The 22,340-nt window shown below is 34.3% G+C and overlaps 4 protein-coding genes across 5 annotated transcripts; 1 reads left to right on the forward strand and 3 right to left on the reverse strand.

Annotated features, from left to right (window-relative positions):
* Nucleotides 1-616: 616 nt before the first annotated feature.
* On the reverse strand, nucleotides 617-4,420 carry LOC112460783 (queuosine salvage protein-like). The gene is made up of 6 exons (XM_025025630.1): nucleotides 4,144-4,420; nucleotides 3,708-3,938; nucleotides 2,958-3,120; nucleotides 2,041-2,151; nucleotides 1,487-1,660; nucleotides 617-1,094 (listed from the first exon to the last, which is right to left on the reverse strand). The coding sequence occupies exons 1-6, from the start codon at nucleotides 4,261-4,263 to the stop codon at nucleotides 847-849; spliced, it is 1,047 nt and encodes a 348-aa protein (XP_024881398.1). The 5' UTR covers nucleotides 4,264-4,420; the 3' UTR covers nucleotides 617-846.
* A 970-nt stretch (nucleotides 4,421-5,390) lies between these two features.
* Nucleotides 5,391-12,424, reverse strand: LOC112460782 (queuosine salvage protein-like). The gene is made up of 6 exons (XM_025025629.1): nucleotides 11,688-12,424; nucleotides 10,902-11,141; nucleotides 7,561-7,720; nucleotides 6,941-7,054; nucleotides 6,350-6,544; nucleotides 5,391-5,981 (listed from the first exon to the last, which is right to left on the reverse strand). The coding sequence occupies exons 1-6, from the start codon at nucleotides 11,892-11,894 to the stop codon at nucleotides 5,728-5,730; spliced, it is 1,170 nt and encodes a 389-aa protein (XP_024881397.1). The 5' UTR covers nucleotides 11,895-12,424; the 3' UTR covers nucleotides 5,391-5,727.
* Nucleotides 8,459-9,521, forward strand: LOC112460784 (fibrous sheath-interacting protein 2). Its single transcript, XM_025025631.1, has one exon. The coding sequence runs from the start codon at nucleotides 8,860-8,862 to the stop codon at nucleotides 9,433-9,435; it is 576 nt and encodes a 191-aa protein (XP_024881399.1). The 5' UTR covers nucleotides 8,459-8,859; the 3' UTR covers nucleotides 9,436-9,521.
* A 107-nt stretch (nucleotides 12,425-12,531) lies between the features above and the next one.
* On the reverse strand, nucleotides 12,532-22,003 carry LOC112460781 (eukaryotic translation initiation factor 2 subunit 3-like). 2 transcript variants are annotated; one of them, XM_025025628.1, is made up of 9 exons: nucleotides 21,712-21,783; nucleotides 20,467-20,530; nucleotides 20,253-20,363; nucleotides 14,258-14,491; nucleotides 14,010-14,168; nucleotides 13,698-13,927; nucleotides 13,481-13,625; nucleotides 13,209-13,378; nucleotides 12,532-12,876 (listed from the first exon to the last, which is right to left on the reverse strand). In XM_025025628.1, the coding sequence occupies exons 1-9, from the start codon at nucleotides 21,781-21,783 to the stop codon at nucleotides 12,640-12,642; spliced, it is 1,422 nt and encodes a 473-aa protein (XP_024881396.1). In that variant the 3' UTR covers nucleotides 12,532-12,639. The 2 variants fall into 2 exon arrangements, with proteins under 2 accessions (XP_024881396.1, XP_024881395.1); XM_025025627.1 differs by lacking the exons at nucleotides 12,532-12,876; nucleotides 13,209-13,378; nucleotides 13,481-13,625; ... (1 more) ...; nucleotides 14,010-14,168; nucleotides 14,258-14,491 and adding an exon at nucleotides 14,629-19,165 and having other exon boundaries at nucleotides 21,712-22,003.
* Nucleotides 22,004-22,340: the final 337 nt, after the last annotated feature.

Consider the following 22,340-nt stretch of genomic DNA (forward strand, 5'->3'; position numbering starts at 1 on the left):
AAAAGAAGACATAAACATTAAAATAAAATACAAATATGGAAAAGAGAACTAAAAAGAAGTTTTTCTCTTTTTACTACAGATTACGCAGTTTTAGTATAGTCTTTTTAATTTTCTGTTTGCATCTCTTTGTTTCACTTGTGTAATATTCAACTGTAAAATAATGTAAAAGAAAAATGCATAGATAGTATATAATATATATTTTATTCTCGAAATATGATTGTCTCCAAATATGAAAGCATCTCTTGTATTTTCATTCAAAACAGGTTTCCCTCAAACTTGAAAATCAAGAAACATGTCACGATTGTCATGTTTGTTGTTCTCAAAATATGATTTAATAAAAATACAAGAGACAAAAAAGTATGTCTTATTTTCATTAAAAACAGATTTCCGTCAAACTTGACAGTCAAAAAATATGTTGCGATTGTCATGTTTGAGACGAAACACCGGTTATACTTGATATTTATAGAATACAATGCATTATAAAAATATATACATATTTTTTTTTAATATTATACATTTTTAAATATATATAGTTTTAAAATATTAATATATATATATATAACATAAATTTATATATAGAAATGATTAGAAAAGAAAAGTTGCAATAACTTTTTGATCAAATAATCATTTCGAATATTCGATTGGAATAAAAAAAAAAATTTTTACTAAAGGAAAAAATCTGCCGTGTGATGACATACCAATCGATTGTATCTGTTCTTAGATTATTACGGAAGAATGTTATGACGAGATAAAAACTATCATTTCAGAAAAATATGCTTATACAAAGAACAATTTTCGTCTTACATGCGTCAAGTACTCGCGAACTCACGGCGATATAATATTGTACTAATAATTTGCCGTTTTAACATAGTGAAACGGTACTGTGGACAAACCATCACTGTGTGTTAATTGATAATGAAATATAAAATTATCGACCACTGTCGAAATGTGCGATATTAATGTATCTAGGACAGTACTGCGTCCCACGTATTCCGCGCACATTTTCCGCACTTCCTCGCACACCACTTGGACTGCATAAATATAGCAACAGCGTAATTCCAATTCTTCTATATCGCCGACGTGCAATGTACCATCTACGTGAAAAACAGTGTGTTTTATTATAACTCGCTAACAATACAGCAAACCCTCTGTATAGAAATAATTGATTGAGATCAGAAAAGTTGCCTCCACCCACAAAGATTTGTATGCAACATGCAAAATATCATAACCAATATGTCAATAAATTCAAATCAAACCATAGAATTTCAATAAATCTTTCTTTCTATTAAATCGTAAAATAGATAGGGTTGATTTAACATCTTTTGTTAAAAAAGATGTTACATTGCTTGTTCTTTGAATTTAATGCTGCACTACATTAAATGTTTTACATGTCAGAAGAATATTTTATGAAATTTGTACAATGGAATTTTGTGCAGGACAAAGCATTTACCGTTTATAAAAAGTGATTTAACGGTAAATATTTTACCTCTTATAAGAAGATTGAGATACTGAGTATAGCGAATAGCTTTAAAATGAAGAAGAACTTGAGGAGCACAGTAATCAACTAACAATGTAGACGTCACTGGCTGCAGTTCTTGACTAATTGGAAAGTAAGCTCGTAGATCACTTATTAATATCTTGGCCTTAGTATAGAGACGAACTGAAAAGACGTTCAATAAAAAGAGTAACATTAGCAAACTGTGTAAAATATTATTTAAATTTTATTACAAATTTCATCACATTTTATAATATAGCAATCATTAATTCACAAATATATTCAAGATACGTTCCGTTAAAAATTTAGAATTTTTGTCTTACGAACTTCGGCCTTTTGTAAGGTAATTCAAATGACACAAGACACAGTAGATCATTTTTCTGACAATGCTTGCATTCAAACATATCCAAACACAACTAAATATCTTATAAGCTTAATATCCTATCATATATACATACTAATATGATCTAAGGTATAAAAGTATTCTGTGATTTATAAGTGTTGTCTGTAATATTACATACGTACTACATAATAGCAATAATTACTTTTTTCTCCATAATACGTTACTTCATCTTGATAGGAATCAAAGTTAAAAAGCATTGTCATCAATTTCTTTGCATTATATCCAGATGCTCTTATGCAATTTAGAAATAGACCTGTAACACAAGAAAACCTTAACATGTGACTATTTCATCTATTATATATTTTATATGTATAAAATATTCACTATGAATTAGTTGCTTAATAATGAAAAAAATAAAATTTGAAACATATTCTCTTTGTCACGCAGTAAGGTAATTTACAACGTAAATTTTAAATCTCACATCTCTTTTCTTTGACAATATCTATATTTTTTCAAAAGTTCTTAAAGTTTTATCAATTTTTCATTATTATTTTTTATTTTGATATTTTTGTGACATTTATAAATAACACTTTTTTATTACAAAAAAATATGCATGATATACGTTATCCAGAAACCTAATGAGTAAAGGTCACACACACACGTAGTCTTGCTACATGTGGACCAACCTGGCACAAAAGCCAATTTAATTTAACCCTTTGGACCAACGGCTTAACGTCTCTTTCCGAAAGACGGAGCCCAGTTTGCTCCGCACAAGGGCCTCAATCTTGCACGGAGGGGCGCAGCTTTCGGAAAAACATGCCATGGCTCTAGTGGACTCGAACCTGGTACTTCAGATTACGAGGCTGGCGCTCTACCACTAGACCACACTGCCACCCAATATGCATGATATATGTTATCGCTATCTGAGATGACAGCATATTTTAAATTTTAATAATATTAACAGAGAACTTATCTTTTTTCTCTCTTCGAGGAAAAACAAAAGAAAATCGAGCTTGAACTATTCATACATATATATAACGAATAAACAGAACTGCTACAAAATTGAGTAAAATATGTGAAAGAAATTTTTCTTCACAATATTCTTGCAATTATACATACCCTTATATTTTTTCTTTAAAGTTTTTCCGACGTAATTTAAAACAATACGTCTTTCTTTTAAATGTGGAAGGGTTATTTCAGGATCGTCACCTCGAAAAATATATTCCATTTCACTTTGACTAATATTCATGTAATAATTTGGGTGCCAAACTAATTCGTTGTTCTATTTCAAAAATACACGTTATACAATTAAATCGATGCTAAAGAGATATCCATTTTTTTAAATAATTTTAATGTAATTTTTAAAATACAGTGTAATACAAAATTATGGACGTTAGATTTGTCAGAAATCACTTCCACAAGATCATTATTTATCATCAAACTTTATATAATAAAAATTACCATTTCTAATGGCAATTTGATGTAAGTAGGATGTAATCCAGAAATTAGAAAAAGAAAAAAGGCATAATTAACACAAATGCCAATAAGAAAGAATCAAAAATTGATTGGAAAACGGGAATTATTAATTAAAAGAAAAATTAAGAAGCATAAATTAGTATCAAAACTTATATCAATTAAAGCAAAAACATTTAATATATTATCAGCAATGACTATGTTATGAATTACAGAATATAGAATTAAAAAAAATGTGTTAATGCTACCTGGTAAAAAAAAAATTAGTTTGTGCTAAATTATATTAAAAGTATCTCATGTCAGAAGCATTTTGAATCCTCTATAATTTGGCAGAAAGTGTTTATATTCAGGAATGCTATTTAAAAGAAAAGAAAAATAAATGAATGTTAGACTCACATCAATAGCCCTCTTGATGGCTGAGCACAATGCCCAGAACCCTGTATAATTATTAACTGTCCATTGTCTGGTACTCTTTGGAATGTAAAGCGAAAAATTTAATGTATGCAATAAAAATAGCCAATCCCCGCTTCTGATGTCGAAGAAGGAAGGATAAAGTCCTGGCAATTGTCGTATAAAAGTAGTACCCAATATTGTACTATCCTGGTTAGACAGCATAAAATCTACCACCTATTAAAACATATTGTTTAATAGAATTTGCTTAATACAAACTTTAATTAATTGCTGAATTTTATTTAAAATTATTTATATTTTTTAAAATCTTATATTATTCGACAATATAAAATGCTTCAAAGACTAATTTATTTAATTTTCTCACACTGTTTAAGTCGCGAATTGTTTGACATTTTCAAAAAAACAATAAAAGAAAACAAACCTCCTTCGCTAAATTCTTCACACCATTTTCGTCAATGATTACATCTCTCGTTCTTTTTGCAACAATTTCCTCCGTCGAACATTGAATTGTAGAAGAAGACACAGCCATAAAACGTTCCATAATATTAAACCTATTCTTCTGAACTGTTGACTACAGTTATTTCGACCGCGATTACCTCTCTGTGTGATCACAACTGTGACAGAAAATAAACACGACGTAATAACATTCTTGAACGTACAGAAAAAGTCCGTTATTGGCGTTATATTTCTCACATCATATAATTTGTTTTCGATTTGTTTTTTTCAGTTGCATATGTTAAAATTTTTCCTTCCTTTTTTGCCAATGCTTAATTACATTTTAAAGAAACAGGTCTATTTTCTTGTTTCTCGTAATTGTAATTGCTTATTGATTTATTTCTAAGATCGAGAAATAAAACAATAAAAAGTACAAATACGTATACGTGTATATACAGTGTATATGCATGTGGCGAAAAGAAGGAAATAAAAATTAGAAAGCAAGAATATATTTAAAGAAAATAAAAAGTATAAATCATTTAAAAAAAAATTATGTACTTTTTCGAAATTGAAATATCTTTACTAAACGTATTGTATTGTTATTGTTAGTAGTGAATAATATCACACTGCGTTTAAAATTCGAAACAGTAGAAGAAAATGTGCATGGTATCAATTGAAGAAATAATTTTAGATATTAATTTTAATTTAAATAATTCAATATATTGCGGAAGTGGATCATATTTAAAAAATCAAAATTTTTTGTTATTGTAATTAAACTTTAATTATAAAATCCTACGAATATAATGGAAATGAGAAATTTTAGTAACAATTATTTTTCTACATTCGCTGTAACACGCAATAAGCATATTATAGAAATAATATCTAAATTCTCTGTAGAATTTAATAATAACATTTTAAAAGAAAAATTATTTAAAACTTTTACATTATACATTATTATATATCATATATTAACATATTAATATATTAACCCTCAATTACCTTATATTTTCACTACCCGTTGTTACCTCACCAGGGTCTAAAAGACCCCTATCGTCTTTTCCAGGTTGTATTTTTAAGACAAATGCATCAATTTGACGTCTTCTTTTTTAATCGATAAATCTTTTAAAGATCTACAAGACTGTGTAAGTTAGATTTATTTCAAATTAAAAAATGTAAATGTTATTTAAAAAAAAGAAAACTTGTTTTTCTGAAGAAGCTAAAAAATTTGCTTTTTTTCAAATTAACATAGTATTGACTAAAAAAAGATACAAGGATTTTATGAACGTTTTAAAAACCCTGCACGTTTTAACAACGTGCAAGGTCTCTCAGACCCTGGTGAGGTAACTGAGGGTTAATATGTTAATATATTATTACAAGTAATTTTGTCCATATTATCAAAATGCTAAAAAACATTTTCTTTAAAAAAATCAATCTTAATCGAGAGTTATAAAATTAAAATCGACCGTGTCATGTTTGCTTTCCATTATTTTTAAAGTATGATGTATATAGTATGAATAAAACGTGAGAAAAGGTATCATTCGATGTACGATTTGTGACAATGCAAATTGTATTAATATTGGTCAGTGGAGATCTTGCATAATATGCTCTTCTTCAATTCCTTATCGTATATTTGTCGATAGTCCCACAGAAAGTTGTCAACCAGACACGTGAAATCGAAACTAGGTAGAAGTATTTCAGGTATTTTACTTTCTTCTATGTAGTAATCGCACTTTTCTATCACCATCTTTTTCACGTATCTTGCTATGGTTATCGAACAACAGAATATCTCTAATCCTTCTCTGCTCCCATGCGTCAGCAATCCGTCTACAAGGAAATATTTTGTGTGTGTGTGTAATAAATTTTAAAAATTTAAAAAATTTTTGAAAAAATTTATAAAACTAAAGCGAAGGATATATTAGATAAAAATTAATAACTTAAATAAGTCTCTTTTTTCTAAAAAAAAAAAAAAAAAAAAACGACAGAAACTAATAGGAAAAATAATATTTGCGAAAAATAATGACTTGTATTCTCTGCAACATAGTTTATTGCTATATATATTATTTCGTAGGTATTATATCTGTCAAAAAAGCATAATTAAAGAAACACAGTAATTTTTATGTATTTAATGTAATATTCAGAGAATAAAACTTCGTGGAGAAGCTGATATTGATAAAGAATGACAAGTGTCTTACCCTTTTCTTCAAGTTTGTCCAAAAAATTCTTACTATAAACAAGAGCCTTAAAATGATTAAAAATCTGAGGAATACGATAATCGGCAAATATCGTAGGAGGTTTCTCATTTGCCCATTTTAGATAAAGACTATGCTTCGGACCAAAGAAGGTCACCATGCTGGCTGTCAATATCATAGCTTTATTGTACAAACGAACTAAAAGGAAGTTTGAGACAAATGCATTATATTATTAAACTATATTTACATCACAAATGTGATATATTATTTTAATTATCATCAGTCAAAGATCTGTATATCCAGGAGATTTTATATTAGAGAGACTTATAACTTATAACCCTCCCCCTTCCCTTCCCTATACATTACTTACAAACTTCTGAAACTTCGCGTTTTCATGCGGTAACTGAAATGGCTCGTGACATACAAGAGCATTCTCGTTGATCAGGTATATGTTCAAATATATTTATCGATTCTTGATTTTAAATTCTTTCAAAATGTGCTCGAAATTACAGACCAATCTAATTTTACGATATTATTTTGATTTCAGGACCTCTCTCTATATAATATCGCATATTCTTCATCATTCATAAATACCTTGTTGTTCGCCGTATTTTGTTAGACTGTCATCGTACGACGGGAATTTCATAAGTATAGGCATCAACTTCGCGGCATCGTGTTCACATAATCTGATACATTCGCTGAAAGTACCTGACAAAACGAAATCTTATCCTCATCAAATAATTAAGTATTTGAGATTTAAGATTTACTAATTAAGGATATATATTTTTTCAATATACCCCATCCAGGACCTTCATAAACTTTTGAATCATCTAATCGAGAATAAAACGAGAAATATTGATTTTATATTACAAGTCAATTTAGATCGTTGATTTTCTTTTCTTCGTGACAACATCTGTTTCTCGACAAAGAGCTCTAGTTTCGTTAATTTCTCCGCTATTTCCACTTTAATACTTTATAATTGTAATATAAATTAACATATTTTTATATAAAATATATATTGCTTCAATATATATATAGATAGTATTTTAAATATCTGACGATACTTTAGTGATTCCAACAGACAACTTTTCCTCCCTTTTTCCAGAGAGAAAAGAAAAAACAGATCGGTCCTAGACGAGTTATATGCATACATGGAACAAACGAAAATGCTATAAAATCGTGTATGTAAAATTTTGTCATGTGATAGTTTATACCTTTGAACTTGTCCAATAAAATTTCTCCAATGTCGTGCAAAATCTGTAATCTTTCAGATATGCGTGGAATGTAATTATTGTTATCACCCCGGAATATGATTTTCATATCTGTCATAGATAGGTCCTTATAAAACGTAGGGTTCCACATTGGCTTCCCACACTATCGCAAGAATTACACGTTAGTCTCAAAAAATGAAAAATTTCAGCCACATTTAAATTGAAAAAAAAACCAATGATACAATGTAACAAAATTATGGAGACAGAGTTTACTACATATGCGTTCAATAATATTAAAATGGAAAATATTCCATTTACGCGCATTTATTATTTACGCGGTTATGGAATTTTTAAGGACTTGAGATTTATCTTGCCTGCATAGAAATACAGATAAATAATACACGTATACATATACAGAAAAATAAATATATACATATTTAAAAAATTAATTATTAATTGTATGAATATTTTATATTATAGACATATGTTACAAACATTACTTATCTAAAAATTTTAATAAATGATGGCATGGAACACATCGTAATAATTTTTTTTAACGGTTTATATCAAACAAATGAGCGAAAACAAGTAAATGCACATGCGTGCACGACATTGTCAAAATATATATTATGTATTCAAATATGCTGTGAAAAAATAAGACTAATACACTAAATTTACGATATGAATTGTTCATCTTGTATATGAATCAATAGCATTATGATCGGAATTAAAAGAATTACGTAAGTATTGTTTTTCTATATGTAATTTATGTAAAGTTTAACCTATATATAATCAATACTAGATATTTTTTATTTGCAATATCTAATATTTTAAATGCAAATTTCTAGTTATACAAATTAAAAATAAATTAAAAACAAAGATTTCGTATATATCTTAAATTTACAATTTGGAATTAGTGAAAATTCTTAAACGTTAGTAGATTTATTCGCGTTTCAAAGCAAACTCTAAGAACTTAAGATCAAGACCAGATTGATACACGAAACTAATAATATTAACATTAAAAGTGACTGGCTCATCTCTTCTTTCAATTATATCAGTTTTGAATGATAGTTGAATTTATCAAACTTCTCAGATTTAAATATTATTATTTACCGATTAATTGTCGCCACTTTTCGTATACAAAAGAAATATATATATTTTAAAAATAATATAGAAATATATAAAAAATAATACATTTGCAAATTAAAAATTATTAATTGACACAGAGATTTAGAACGGTTTGCCGAGACGGTTCCCAAGCCAAAGGGCGCCGTGCCCGGGTTTGGTCTACCAGGGTGGAAGATGATGCCTTTGGAGCATAAAATACCTATGATACCTGGACCGAAGGGCGCTTACAGCTTCACGCGACGCAAAGTAGGAAAGAAATTGTGGGGGCCAAAATTAGAATTTGATCTGAGCGACCCTTATTGCCACGAGACCAAATTCCCTTATGAACCCTTGCACGACGAACATCTGTTCGAGTTCTTCTCTAGACCAATTAATCAGAAATGTCTACTGAAAGCTGACCTAATCACGGACGGTATGGACGTGAAGTGTTCGCTGCGCGATTACAATGGGTATAGGAAATATTTGAGGCAGGTACACGCTGATCGTATAAAGAGAGAGCTGAGAAGAAGAGACCGTCTATTCGTCGAGAGAACAGCTTTACGTTTCGCTGAGGACCAGGCGCGCAAAGAAGCGGAAAGGTATAATTCGCAATTGTTTGGCAAAGAAAAGGAGGTTGTTTGGGAGATTTTTTCAGACGAGAAAGAAATGTATCTTCATCTTAAACATACACTTTTTATTTCGCAGTATCCTTTTCTTGAATATAAATATATTATTATTAACAAAATCTGTTTTATTGTAAATTCAGATTGAAGGAGAGAGAGAAACTGGCCAGCGAGAGACAGCGCCTCGTGCAGCAACAACTGTTCCAGGAAGAATTGAGAATCCGGAAGCTAAAAGAGCGAGCGTGCAGGACGAGACGTAGATTGAAATTGTTAAGGCTTATTAAGCAAGAAGAACGAAGATTGATAAACATTAAATATGAAAAACGGGCCGAGCAAATTCGGCAGAAATGCAAAATTGCGACGGAGATCACTCGACGTAAAGTAATCGATACGCTAGTGGATTGGAAGAAAAAGGACAAAGCGCGAAAGAAAGCCAAGGAGAAGCGACTATTGGATATCGAGCAACGGAAGCAGAAAGAAATGGAAGAAAGGTACGTATATTTTTTCATATAGATAAAAAACAATAAAGCATGTCACACGATATTTTCAATGTACAAGTAGTGATTTAATTTAATCATTTTCGTAAGCAAGCAAAAATTTATTCAGAAAGAAAATCTTACATTGGCGAATTTCAGATGGAGAAAAAAGCAACAGTTTCAAGAAAGAGATATTGCGAAACAAAAAGTTTTACTACAGCGTATAGACATTCGTCGTCAAAAATTTATAGAGGATTATAACAAGAGAATGAATAAAGAGACAGCAAAAATGAAAAGTAATGCTATGAGAAAAGATTGAAAAAATAGTGAAGACTATATTTTCAATTATAATGTTCTCAATCATGAATTTATCATCGTACAATCGTTTGAAGAAATTAAAAGATTTAATTTTATTATCTATAATTAATTTTGCACAGGACTTTTTGATGATACGAAGTTATTTACAAAATGTTACATGAAGAGGCGCTTGCCAGATGGAAGGACACTCATTTGCTGCAAGAAATACTTTAAAAACAATTTGGTAACTGCGTAATAAAGCATTTTAAATAAGTACAAATTTTACATTAAATATTTTTTTCATTATATCGCAGGATGGAAAAAAAGATAAAGTAAAAAATAATTTGCAAAATTCAGTAAATTTTTCGTCGAAATTCATGAAGCGGAGAAAACAAAGTATGAAAAGTCGATACTTTTAATTTACGTATACTTTTATTGTACGTTAATGCTTCAAAGTTTCATAAAAATTATTATTTCAAATAACAGATACAAGTGGCAAACGTCAGAATGTAACGCACAAATCGAAGCAGATCACACAAGTCATAACAACAAAATAAAACAATAAACGGATAAACCAATCGTTAGCAGAGAATCATTGGTTAGAAAAAAAAGTTGGTGTTAACCGATGAAAATTGTGCCAACGGAAATAGAGGCAATGTTGTTAGCAAAGTCAATATTAGAAGACAAACACAGATAAGTCACGTCGTAGAAAACAATGTACGATTAGTATTAAAATGTTAAATTTGATTAAAGGTACTCGAAGGCATTATTGAGACATATTGACAAGCGAAATATTAATGTTTTAGCAACATCACGCGTAAAGCTGAATAAATATATTCACCTCTATAGCCCTTTTAATAGCAGCGCACAATGCCATGTAGCCAGTGAATCCATGAACTTTCCATTCCGGCTCATCCTTTCGGGTCCAGAGTGCAAAATTCAATGTATTTAACACAAATAGCCAGTCCGGTGCTTTGGGGTCGTTCGGTTTGGGGTGAAATCCGGATGACAATCGCACGTAACGTGATGTGACCTCAGCGAAATTTTGATTTTCATGATTACGAACCATATAAGACATCACCTATGCAAAACAAGATCTCATTTAGCGGCGTACTTTTTCTATAATCGTGAAATTCTAATAAAAAGTTGACATTATGAAATTGTATATAACAAGATAATATATATTTTAAAATATCGTACATTTAAATAAAAACAGTGCAAAGTTAAATCAAATCGGCAGATTTTTTGTAATATTCTCGAATCATAAATAAATAAGAGTTAAATTTTCGCTGAATATATTCATATATATCGAGATGTATATAAACTATACTGACGGATATATCGTTTTCATGTTACTTGTGTTAAAAAGAACGATTTTGAACGTCCGAAAAAGAATTAATAATATTTTTCTCAGTTTTCGTTCGATGTAGCACTTCGTTCATGACCAATACTAAGTATCTCCATTTCTTAAAATTATAGAGATTACAGAAATAATAACGTCATATAAATTGAAACCGCGCGTTTCTTATGACTTATAATCTAAACTTTTAAATATTCTCGCTTACGAATAAATTGTCAAAATATTTCGGATTAGTAAAATCAAATTTTCAAGAAAGATAAGAAAAACCTCCATTGCTATCTCTGTTATGCCTGCCATGTTGATGGATACGTCCTGCGCTTGGGTAGTAACAAATTTTATCGTATCTATCCTTTTCGTTTGCACATTTTCCGCAGGCTTATTTTCCGCAGGCTCATCTTCCGTAGACACATTTTCCGTAAACAAATTTTCCGTAGAGACATTTTCCATAGACATATTTTCAGACTGTGACTCCATAATGTTACATTAGTTTTGCTTATCGTTTTAAACTACTGCGATCACCTCGACAAGAATCCCACGGTTGCGGTCACGTCGACAAGTATCACAATCGAAAAATAAACATGACATGAAAATAGAAAGTTTCTGACGATATGCTGAATCTGTTGTTTGCGTTATCGTGTTTTAATTCCGAGATCGGCATTGCCACAATATATAGTATTGTTTTTTTAACCAAATTACGTTAAACTTTTGCAATACTTATCTAACAATTTCTGTAATACTTAAGATCATGTTAGTCTAGGATTCCTGATAAGGTTCCCTGCGGAAGCGGTAAATTTGTAACTTGACGAATCTCAAGTTCGATTCCTCATCTCATGTATCTTGAAAGTTAGTAATTTCCGTAAACTAAGGGAGGCCCTAAAATATTCCTAGTTTTTCTAGTTAAAGATTGTGCATGTGACTAATAACTACATGAAACACTCATTGCCTTTCAGGATGAAATTTGGACAGTAAGTTAGTAACCCATTCCTGTAGAAAAATTCTATATTATGGAACCTTTAGGAAAAAACTAAGGAATGTTAAGGCCCAATTATTTCCTGAGGGAGACCAGGGTTCGACTTCAAGTGTGGCTCCATTAGATAAATAGATGACAGGATTCAGCTTCAAATTTTTATTACAAATATTTCGTACACGACGCCAGTAGCGTTGTAAACAGATCGTAGAAATAATGCTTTTGAGGGAAGCTAGACCCCAAATATCCCCATTATTTCCGATCCAGAATAGGATCTATTGTTTGACCGCCGCAAATCTGTCCCCATCCGATCAGACGCCAGTGCTTCTCCACTCGTCTGGACAACGCAATCTTCTCGTCGATCTCCGTGCACACTGGATTCGTCAAGCTGATCTTTGCTAAGTCGGCACGAGTAGCCAACACTCTGCCACCGGTACTTAAAGATCCGATATTTACCAGCAATACCTCTCCCCTCGACAGTTTCGGTACCTATCGAGATATTTACAATAAAAGCAATAAAAAAAAATTAAAATCCTTTTATCTATAAAATAAGCATAATTTTAGAGAAAAACAAAGTTAGATCTGACTACGAATTGTACATAATCAGAAACTATATACATATAACAAGTGTACATGAAAGAACAAAATATTACATAAAATATTCTCTATAGCCTCAAAACTTTTGCAATATTTACGACAATATCAGTTACAGATAGTCTTAAAATCATGTAGTTTTTCAGAAACATATATTAATTTTAGAATGCAATAATATAAATCTTTGAGATAATTAAGATTGTATAGAATGCTACAAATGGACTTACCCTAGCGCCCTTTTTATCACCTTCGGTTCTGACACCTAATAAACGTTTCAATAAATAATACGAGATTTCCAGCTCGATGAATATCTGTGGTAATGCGCCGACACTTCCAAGAATTTGCCCGACTAGACGATCAGCACGGCACAGAGTAGGCTCGATCTTGGTCCCGACACCTTATACATAATTTATTACTCTTATAAAATGATTAAGACATGCTACAATTCTGTTCATATTAGAGTAATTAGTAAGGAACATCTACGATGAATATCATTTACCAATTAGACCACCAGGTACAGCAAATTGCAGTTCATTCTGTTCGGCGAACAGTGACACGATGCGCGAGAATATCGGACGACAGGTCAGCTTGCCCTCGCTATCCTTGGACACTAATCCTGGACGAACTTCAATTTCCATACCAACCTGTGACAAAAGTGGTATTTATGATACATGTTTCGGAGAAATTAACCTGGTTTAGACTGATCTAACTCATACTTTCAACACTCCTCTGAGGATGCTACCACCAGCGACCCCGCCCTTCAAGTCGTCCACCTCGCAGCCCGGCTTATTCACATCGAAAGATCGGATAACGATCAATCGAGGCTCAGACGTAAAATCTCTCATTGGCACCGGGATTTTCTTGGTAATGTACTCGCACAGTACTTCAATATTGTATTTTAGTTGCGCCGAAATCGGAATTATTGGAGCGCCTTCCGCCACCGTTCCTGATTTAAAATTATGCAAATAAAATGTAAACACACAGATGCACTTATGCGTCGTTTTGTATTAGCAAAAATGGCAAGTAACCTTGAATAAACTTCAAAATTTGCTCGTATTGCTCCTTGGCTTGCGCTTCTTTAACCAAGTCGATTTTGTTTTGCAAGATGACTATGTGCTTAAGTTTCATAATTTCGATAGCGGCCAAATGCTCCGACGTTTGAGGCTGCGGGCATGACTCGTTGCCAGCTACAATTCAGTAAAAGAGCTTATTACTTTAGAGAAAGAACGGAACAAATAAATCTCGTATAATCAGCATAAAAAAATATATTATTTACCGATTAAAAGCAAGGCGGCGTCCATAACAGCTGCTCCGTTAAGCATAGTCGCCATAAGAATATCGTGTCCAGGACAATCGACAAAGGAGACGTGCCGTACCAATTGGAATCTTCCTGAACAAATCGGACGCATGCAAGGAAAGGAGTCATCTTTGCTGGACCCACCGGATATGTAGCGTCCAGGTCGAGGACATTTCGGATTTTCACACTCGTAAATCTTCGCGTTTGCGTATCCTGAAATAAAAAAGAGCAATCAGACAACTCGTTCCTTCAGTCTTCTTTCTTTTTGAGCTTACTAGGATTTTCTTTCACAGAAAGGGACTAATCAAGCGCTGCACGCGTCGACTTCTAAAATAAATTCTTCTTTGGAATAAATTGTAAGAATTTTAATACCAAAAGCATACATATATATATTAAAAAAAACAAACATTTTTCAGATAATGGTCTCTGATACTCCACGTTTCTCGTTGCTTGTCGCCCACATTCATCAGACGGCTTCCTTGATTCATCATAAAAATTCTAAGCTAAAATTAGCCATATGTGTTATATTACTATATCGAAATGTCATCGAAATAATCTCATCGACTCGTTCCATGGAAAAATAAACCGACTATATCATGTCATAGACTCTTTCTGCGATAATAGATTAATTTTATCAAAAGAGATAAACGCGACATTGTAATTCACCTCGTGCGAGATTTTATTTTCAGATTCATCCATCGACAAGACAACGACATGTGCATGAATCTTATAGTATCTTACAGGAATCTTATGCTTTCTTAACTATTAACTGTAATCTCTTATATTACCGACTTGTACGTATAAACTGTGTCATAGGCCATAAATATAAAACGTATTTTCGTGACGTATTCGCGTGATTTTCGCGCGTGAAAAGATGTAAGAAAATAGTCACCGATTAAGATTCTCTGTGAAGAGAATATGACGACAGAGTGGCATATATATTCCGAAACAGTCCTGAAGCTCTAAGACGACATACAACTTAAAAGTAATGATTTATTTTTAACAACTAACGCATGTATATAAATTTACGTCGACCCTTTACGTTCCGATGTGGTAGCAATCAAACGATACAATGACAACGTAAAACATTAATTATTTAATACTGCAATGCAATAATAACCATTTACTACCGTATCATTAACTGCGTGATATTATTACAAAAAAGCATATTTGAGCAATGAATTTTTCAACGCGATCAAACTCTTAACTATATAATGAATCTGTCGAATTAGGCTTTATACATCGTGTAATGTGTACCTTAATTAATTAAATGCAATAATTGGCTATTCAGAATGTAAACAGTCGACTCCCGGGATTACACCAATCTCCAGAAACCCTTACGAAGATTTACTAGTGACTATCAATTACCGTACAAAATATACAATATAGAAGTAATTGGAACACGCAATTTCTTGGAATAAAAATAGAACACTTCTTCGCCCGTGGCGTTGAATCACGTTTATCGTAAAATTTACATGTTAAATCGGACGACGCATTCCAGAAATGCAGTACCAAAGATTCTATTTCTTTACTCTATGAATAAAGACCCTAGTTGCACCCACGGACAAATTATTGAACACTCGCGGTTGTGTGGCGAGCAAAAATCAAAATAAATATTCATAAATTCTATGACGCGCGGCTATAATATAAATTATGATGATATTACAATCAACGTGCTGAGGTGAACATCAAGACACCGAAAATGTGTCAGCACACGTTTTCACTATAGCAGTATCATTTTTTAACATATGATTTATGCGCTCAGGTGAATGACTCACATTCGCAACGTCTCTTGTCTTCTTTCGAGAAGGTCTTTTTGTTTTCCTCCCTTTAACTTTGTTTCTTTAAATGTCTCTAATCATTTAATTAAATATGAATTATTAAGATTTAAAAGGTGAAACAAACAAGGTTCTCGACTTTCTCTGAAAGTCTAATCAGAAGACACTGCAAACTTGATGCATCCAAAATGTAATACGTATTGATACACGCAAGGAATATATACTTGCGTTCTCTAAGAAAAGAAAAAAAGAAACTAAAAAAACAACATTAATATACAAAATATATGACCAATATACGATAAAAGCCACTTGATACTGCCCCCACGTTACCACGCGATTAAAAAACGCGAATTTTTACCTCATATTTCTCGCGTTTGCGTCTAACTTTTGTACAATTATGCTGAATATAAAAATGAGCATAGAACGTGTTAAAACAAAACCGACAAACAGCTTTGTCACACTCTCTCATATAACAATTCAGTATACATACCACATAACAATTCAAGAAACTCAACATTATTATTATTATTCGATGGCAATATTCACATAAAATGTCACTATGTGCAGTCACATCCATCTCCTAGTTAAGCTCCTAGCATTATTTTTTTATTCTATGCTCATCCACGACTCTCCACTAACCCATACACGACGATAAATTCTCACAATTTAAAGTTTGCAAGTTTGTACTTTAAAGTCTCATTTGTTTGGCAGACGTCAAAAAATAAAGGTAAAGTTTTAATCAATGTCATCGTAACAATTGTGAATTATGAACACAATAGTACATCCTACAATGTACATGCTACAATGAGACACAATAGTAACTTCAGTTATTAAGTTTTCAAATTTTTTCTTTTATTTATTACCTCGCTTGAAAGACTGTTTCATTTTTATAATATTGATTAATTATTTTAGTATTCAGCACTTAAAGGAACATAGATAATTTATTAAAACTTGAGAAATTACCGCGATTGTATACGACAATAAAATCACTTTCAAGTTAAATAAATTTAAGAAGATAACCGCAGACTATAAGTTTGAAAAGTAACTATAACTTTTTGGTCAAGTTACTATTCCAATCATAGTGCATTTTTTCTTTTCAAATTATAGTCATCGCTAACTCGGTAATATGTACAAAAAAAAAAAGAAAGAAGATTGAGAGAGTTAATCAAGGTCAACAATTGACGCTCGTGAAAGTTACGCGGCAGGCATGCTCCTTAAAACAAATACCGCCGGCACGTCGCGGCGCCGCACTTGCAAAGCATCCTGTTTTTCGTAGCGGCACTTCCGCCCTCCGGTTTGTCTTTCAGCAGTTGTTGCCTCTTCGCGTTGTCGCGTGGCGTCTGGCACATATAATCGAACGTGAGTTCCTCGTTCTGCTTGATGTCTTTGATAGCAAACAGTGCGAGATTCGGCAGATTTGGGTCCAGGCAGTTGATCCAGATTGCGTAGACTCCGAGATTGGGGTCGCACGAGTGATTGATGAAGTGCGAGACGTTGCCGTACATGGCAGCGTCCACGGTGTACGGACACTGGTCAGTTTCGTTGTAGTCGAGATCGAAGAGATATGTACGACCGGTCAAATTGTATTTTTTACCGCGCTTCTCCGCTTCCTCATTACTAATCACCTCACCAACGTATTGGGTAACGAAAGTGCCTTTCTTGATCGCGCGCCGGGTACGCACGCCCCATCCACGTCCATTGCTCGTACGGAAAATGCACAATTGCGTGCCGGTACCTTGCTGCACCACCCGATTCGGACAGGTCAACGCGTCGCAGGCACAACGTTTGTTGCACTCGTAGATAGGTGTACCCAGGGGCACGCGTATCCGGCGCGCTGACGTGTATGGCAACGACGTGACACCGTCCTGCGCGAAACAGCAGCCGGACTTTTTGCCGGTTCCGCACTCGCCGTCGCACTCGCAACCGATCGGCGGATCGTCCGGTATTATGACGCCCGCGCCTGGCAAATAGCTGTCGATGTAGTAGAAGTCTTGCGGCGCGCTCTCCAGATCCACCAGGTTCTCCACCTGTATCGTCGGTTTGCCCTTTGTAATACTGTTCATCTCGTTTTCCCAATCCTGCAGTGACTCGAGCTGATCGCGCCGCAGCTCGATCAACAGCATGCGCAATATCTGCCGTTTGATCCTTCCCTCCAGTCTGATACTCTGCGACGAATTGTTTAAGAAACGTCGGATATCGTCGTATACCCCACCCTCGGCGACGGCGACGGCAGCGGCGGATGTGGCTTCAACGATCGATATTATCTTCTTATGTTGCCGTCGTTGATCCACAAAGAGCTCAACATCGCACATGTCCGGATAGAAATTCGCCTTCGCCTTGAACTGATCAATCAATTTCTGCTGCTCGTCATGAAATTCACGCAACAGATCCTCGCAGTTGACGAGATTGCGCAACGGTTCCCACGAATTGTACGTAATGTCCCAGTCTTTCCATTTGATTAGATAGGACGGTTCCCCATTCTGTTCGCGCTTCTGCAAGATTCTTTCTACCTCCCAGAGTTCTGTCTTCTTCTTGGACACAAGAGAGGTCTCGTCGGGCGCCACTGCCGGTGATTTATAATGCTTCTCACTGCGCATGATATCATACAACATCACTCGCACCTCCTTCAGTTCAAGACGCGGAATTGTAACGTCCTCCCGCGCGGACAATCTACCATCGGATGACAATTCCTCATAGTCGGATTGTCGGCCATCGCTACCCGGATCCCTCGCGTTCGTACTTTTGCTACGCGTGCGAGAGTTGCTGTGGAACGCTTTGAGCATCTGCTGCGTGATGGGTACTTGCCGCGTTCGCAAGCGTCTCGATGACGATGATAATGATGATAATGAAGATGATGACGATGACGATGATATAGACGACACCAATGAGGAGGAGGAAGAAGTGGAACAGAGCGAGTTTCTGCTGTCCAATCGATGAGACATGTTGTTGCGGCCTTCTGTGTTGAAGAGTCTGAGCATCTTGGCGCACGACGGTGCGTCAGTGCCTCCAGCAGGGGAGAGGTGTCGTTTTTGGCTAACGGCTGACGTTTTGCAATCTACGCTGCTAGGTATACCTGCCGATTCACCGCTGCTACCGCAATCCACCGCGTCTGCAATGCCAAACATTTAAAACAGCGTCATTTCTCGTTCCATCTTTTTTTCCCTTGTTTCTAATTTGAACGATCACTCTCCCCTTTCCGTTCACTTTTCCTTTTCTTATGTTTCGTTTTGTTTTTGTTTCCGTTTTCCTCCTCCTCAACACTCCTTGCGTCTTTTATCTCGGCTTGCCGGACGAGCGATAGCAATGAATAGCACCGGGATGCTTTGTTCATGCCATGAACGAGTGGTACGTAATAATAGTGACAGCGTGTGATTCTAATATCTTCTTAAAAGATATTCGGCTTTTCATCCTACTCGCAGCTTCACGAATTAAAAGAGAGTTAAGTTTCTTTGCGCATTTTTACACAGTATTTTTTTAAAAAGCATACGATAGGTATATCATTTCGGTTTGTATTTTTATAATAGATATCATAAATGCTAACTCTCGGGATACAAGTATCACGCCAGACATCCACCATAAAACCCCCTACTAGATATTTTGTTTTATAAATAAACTCCAAGCGATAATGCATAACGACGTAGAATATACATAAATTTTTAGTAGATATTAACGTAATGTTAATATGATTTCCCACATACCACAGTTTTAATATTAAACGTCGAAGAGATTTATATATATATATGTTTGAATATAGACAAAGTCGTAAAGTGCTAATTAACTTTTAACTTGCAGTATAAAGACTATACTTACCTGTTATTTCATTTTTTTTTTCATATCAAAATTCACATTTTAAAAGATTTAATTAATCAAGATTTAAATCAAATCTTATTAATTTAAATAATCATTCATCATTACTTTAAAAATAACGAATATATGAACAATTTTACCGTATATTATTTTTTTTATCACTAATATTACTAAACACTGTTCAACAGAAAGTAACATTTGAAGGATTTGTTCTATTTAATTTCTTTACTGAGTGAACTACATTCTTATAATTCACTCGGTAAAAAAATTAAATAATTACAAAAATACTTCTCCGTAGAGAGATTCCGAAAGGTACATTTGTGCAAAATTTACTTCAAACCCTCAAAATTAAATGAGGAAAAAGAATTAATATATTCAAGTGTACTCACCAAGTTTAATAGTAATATTCCTCTCTAGTTCATTCTTAAAACGAACAGTCTGCACTCCCGAAATAGCTTTCACAATTGTCGATTTTCCATGCGCTACATGCCCAATAGTGCCTGTAACGAGTTTACACATTTATTTATAACTTATAATGCATATATCAAAATATATATAACCTATACATGTAACTCCAAATACTTGAAAATCTTATACACTTACCAATATTGATTGTAGCCTGTCTACTGATCACTTCAGGCGACAACGCAGTTAATCTACTAACATCCTGCACAAAATAAAAAAAAAGGAACATGAATACTTTTTGATGCAATACTTTAGAACTGATCAAATCAAATTCAAATAATAATAATAAACTAGTAACAAATTTTTCTTGCTTTCTAGAGATACATTGATTCAAAATTCTGAGATCAAGATTAATAAAGAATAAAATAATAAACTTAAGAATAAAATAAAGAATAAAATAATAAAATAATAAACTTGTAACTTCTACGTGTGAGTTTGTAAAAAATCCGTCACTTTCTCATAGAATAAGCATAGAATGTACCCACAAGATACTTTTCATGTTTCACGAGCTAGTAAGATATTCTATTATTATTACGACTTAAATTTTATCCACGGAACTTTCATTAACTCTTCATTAAACTTGAAACGGGCAATATCAACAGAAAAGGAGAAAAAAGTGATTAAGATCGCCATGTGTATAAGAGAATGAATAAAACTATCATCGCGCACCAATCAACAATTAGGTTGCAAACTACAAACATTAAATGCTTATGCATTTGAAAAACTACACAATGTACCCCTCCTACAGCACAGTTTAATTGACGCTAATGAGCATCCAATAACTCCCCCCCCCCTTCATATTTATTTTGTTCTCTCAAAGACTGTGTCCGGGGAGCGCACTATTAGCGCTATTACATCATCCTATCTTTATCGCTCATCAGGTGTAAAACAAGGATAGAATAAGCAAATAGCACTAATATAGCGCGCTCCCCGAATCCAGCCAAAATTCGTAGCTGATTATCTGCGCGACAGCTAGGAGAGCAACATATGCAAAGATCGATCGGCCATCATTTTCCAAATCACAGCATTATCCTCCACGTATGTACACACGGCGAGAAAGTTAATTTTCACGTTGAAGCGATACCAATCTCGTCCGCAACTCGCGCCATTAGGTCTCTTCGCGAGCGACTCCGTGAGACAACACGGGACGTCTCGAGTCCTTCTTTTCTCTCTCTCTCTCTCTCTCTCTCTCTTTCGTCGTAGAGCTAGGGCATCGTGCGAGTTCGATTCGGACGAGGAACCTCGTGCCCGAGGGGCTCGGGGTTCGGCTGTCGCCATGGCGAGTCGGAGCACGCGAGAATCGAAGCGAGGTTAAGTCGCGTCGGGCGGCAGGCGTCCGATGGGCGAATGGCGCGAAGGCCGTCACGACCGTTCGCAACTTACGAGCTTCGACAGGTCCTGCTTGTGGAGATTCGGCTGGCCGGTGGTTACGCCTAGTCCTTCCTCGCTGCCCATCTTCCGCGAGTCTCCCCGATTACGGTATCACTCAGGTCGCCTCTAGTCTAGCAGGACCGTTTCCTTCCGTAGAGTCCGTCTTGAGGTTTTGCCTACGTTTCTCGTAGAACCGGATCGTCTGGTCGACGACGTCGACGTCCTTTAGCTTTAAGCCACGATCAGCCACGATGCGTTCAGATGCGTTGGAACTTGGAACAGCGCCCTGTAGTCAACCGTCACACCGTCGTTCACATCGAGGGGGCCATATGGCAGAAACGTTGCAACGAAGCGGAATCGACCAATCACAGCGGAGAATACTCGATCGCGATTGGTCGATATCATCGTTCGTGCGTTCCGCAAGAGATGCGCTATCGCGGCTATCCTATCCCACGCGAGATTCCGGAATGGAGGATTCACCGCGTCCGGCGTTCGACCGATAAATTCTCCATAACTATAGAGACCTTATAATTAAAAGTCTGGTCATAAGGCGATTTTGTCAAAATTCTACGAGAGAGAATGCACATTCAGTACATTCACTATCGCTTTCCTTTTTTTCTATCTCCTTCTTTGTCTCTTTT

The sequence above is a fragment of the Temnothorax curvispinosus genome, unplaced genomic scaffold (genome assembly GCF_003070985.1).
Source record: "Temnothorax curvispinosus isolate PA1 unplaced genomic scaffold, ASM307098v1 QBEX01010810.1, whole genome shotgun sequence".
Taxonomy (NCBI): Eukaryota; Metazoa; Arthropoda; class Insecta; order Hymenoptera; family Formicidae; genus Temnothorax; species Temnothorax curvispinosus.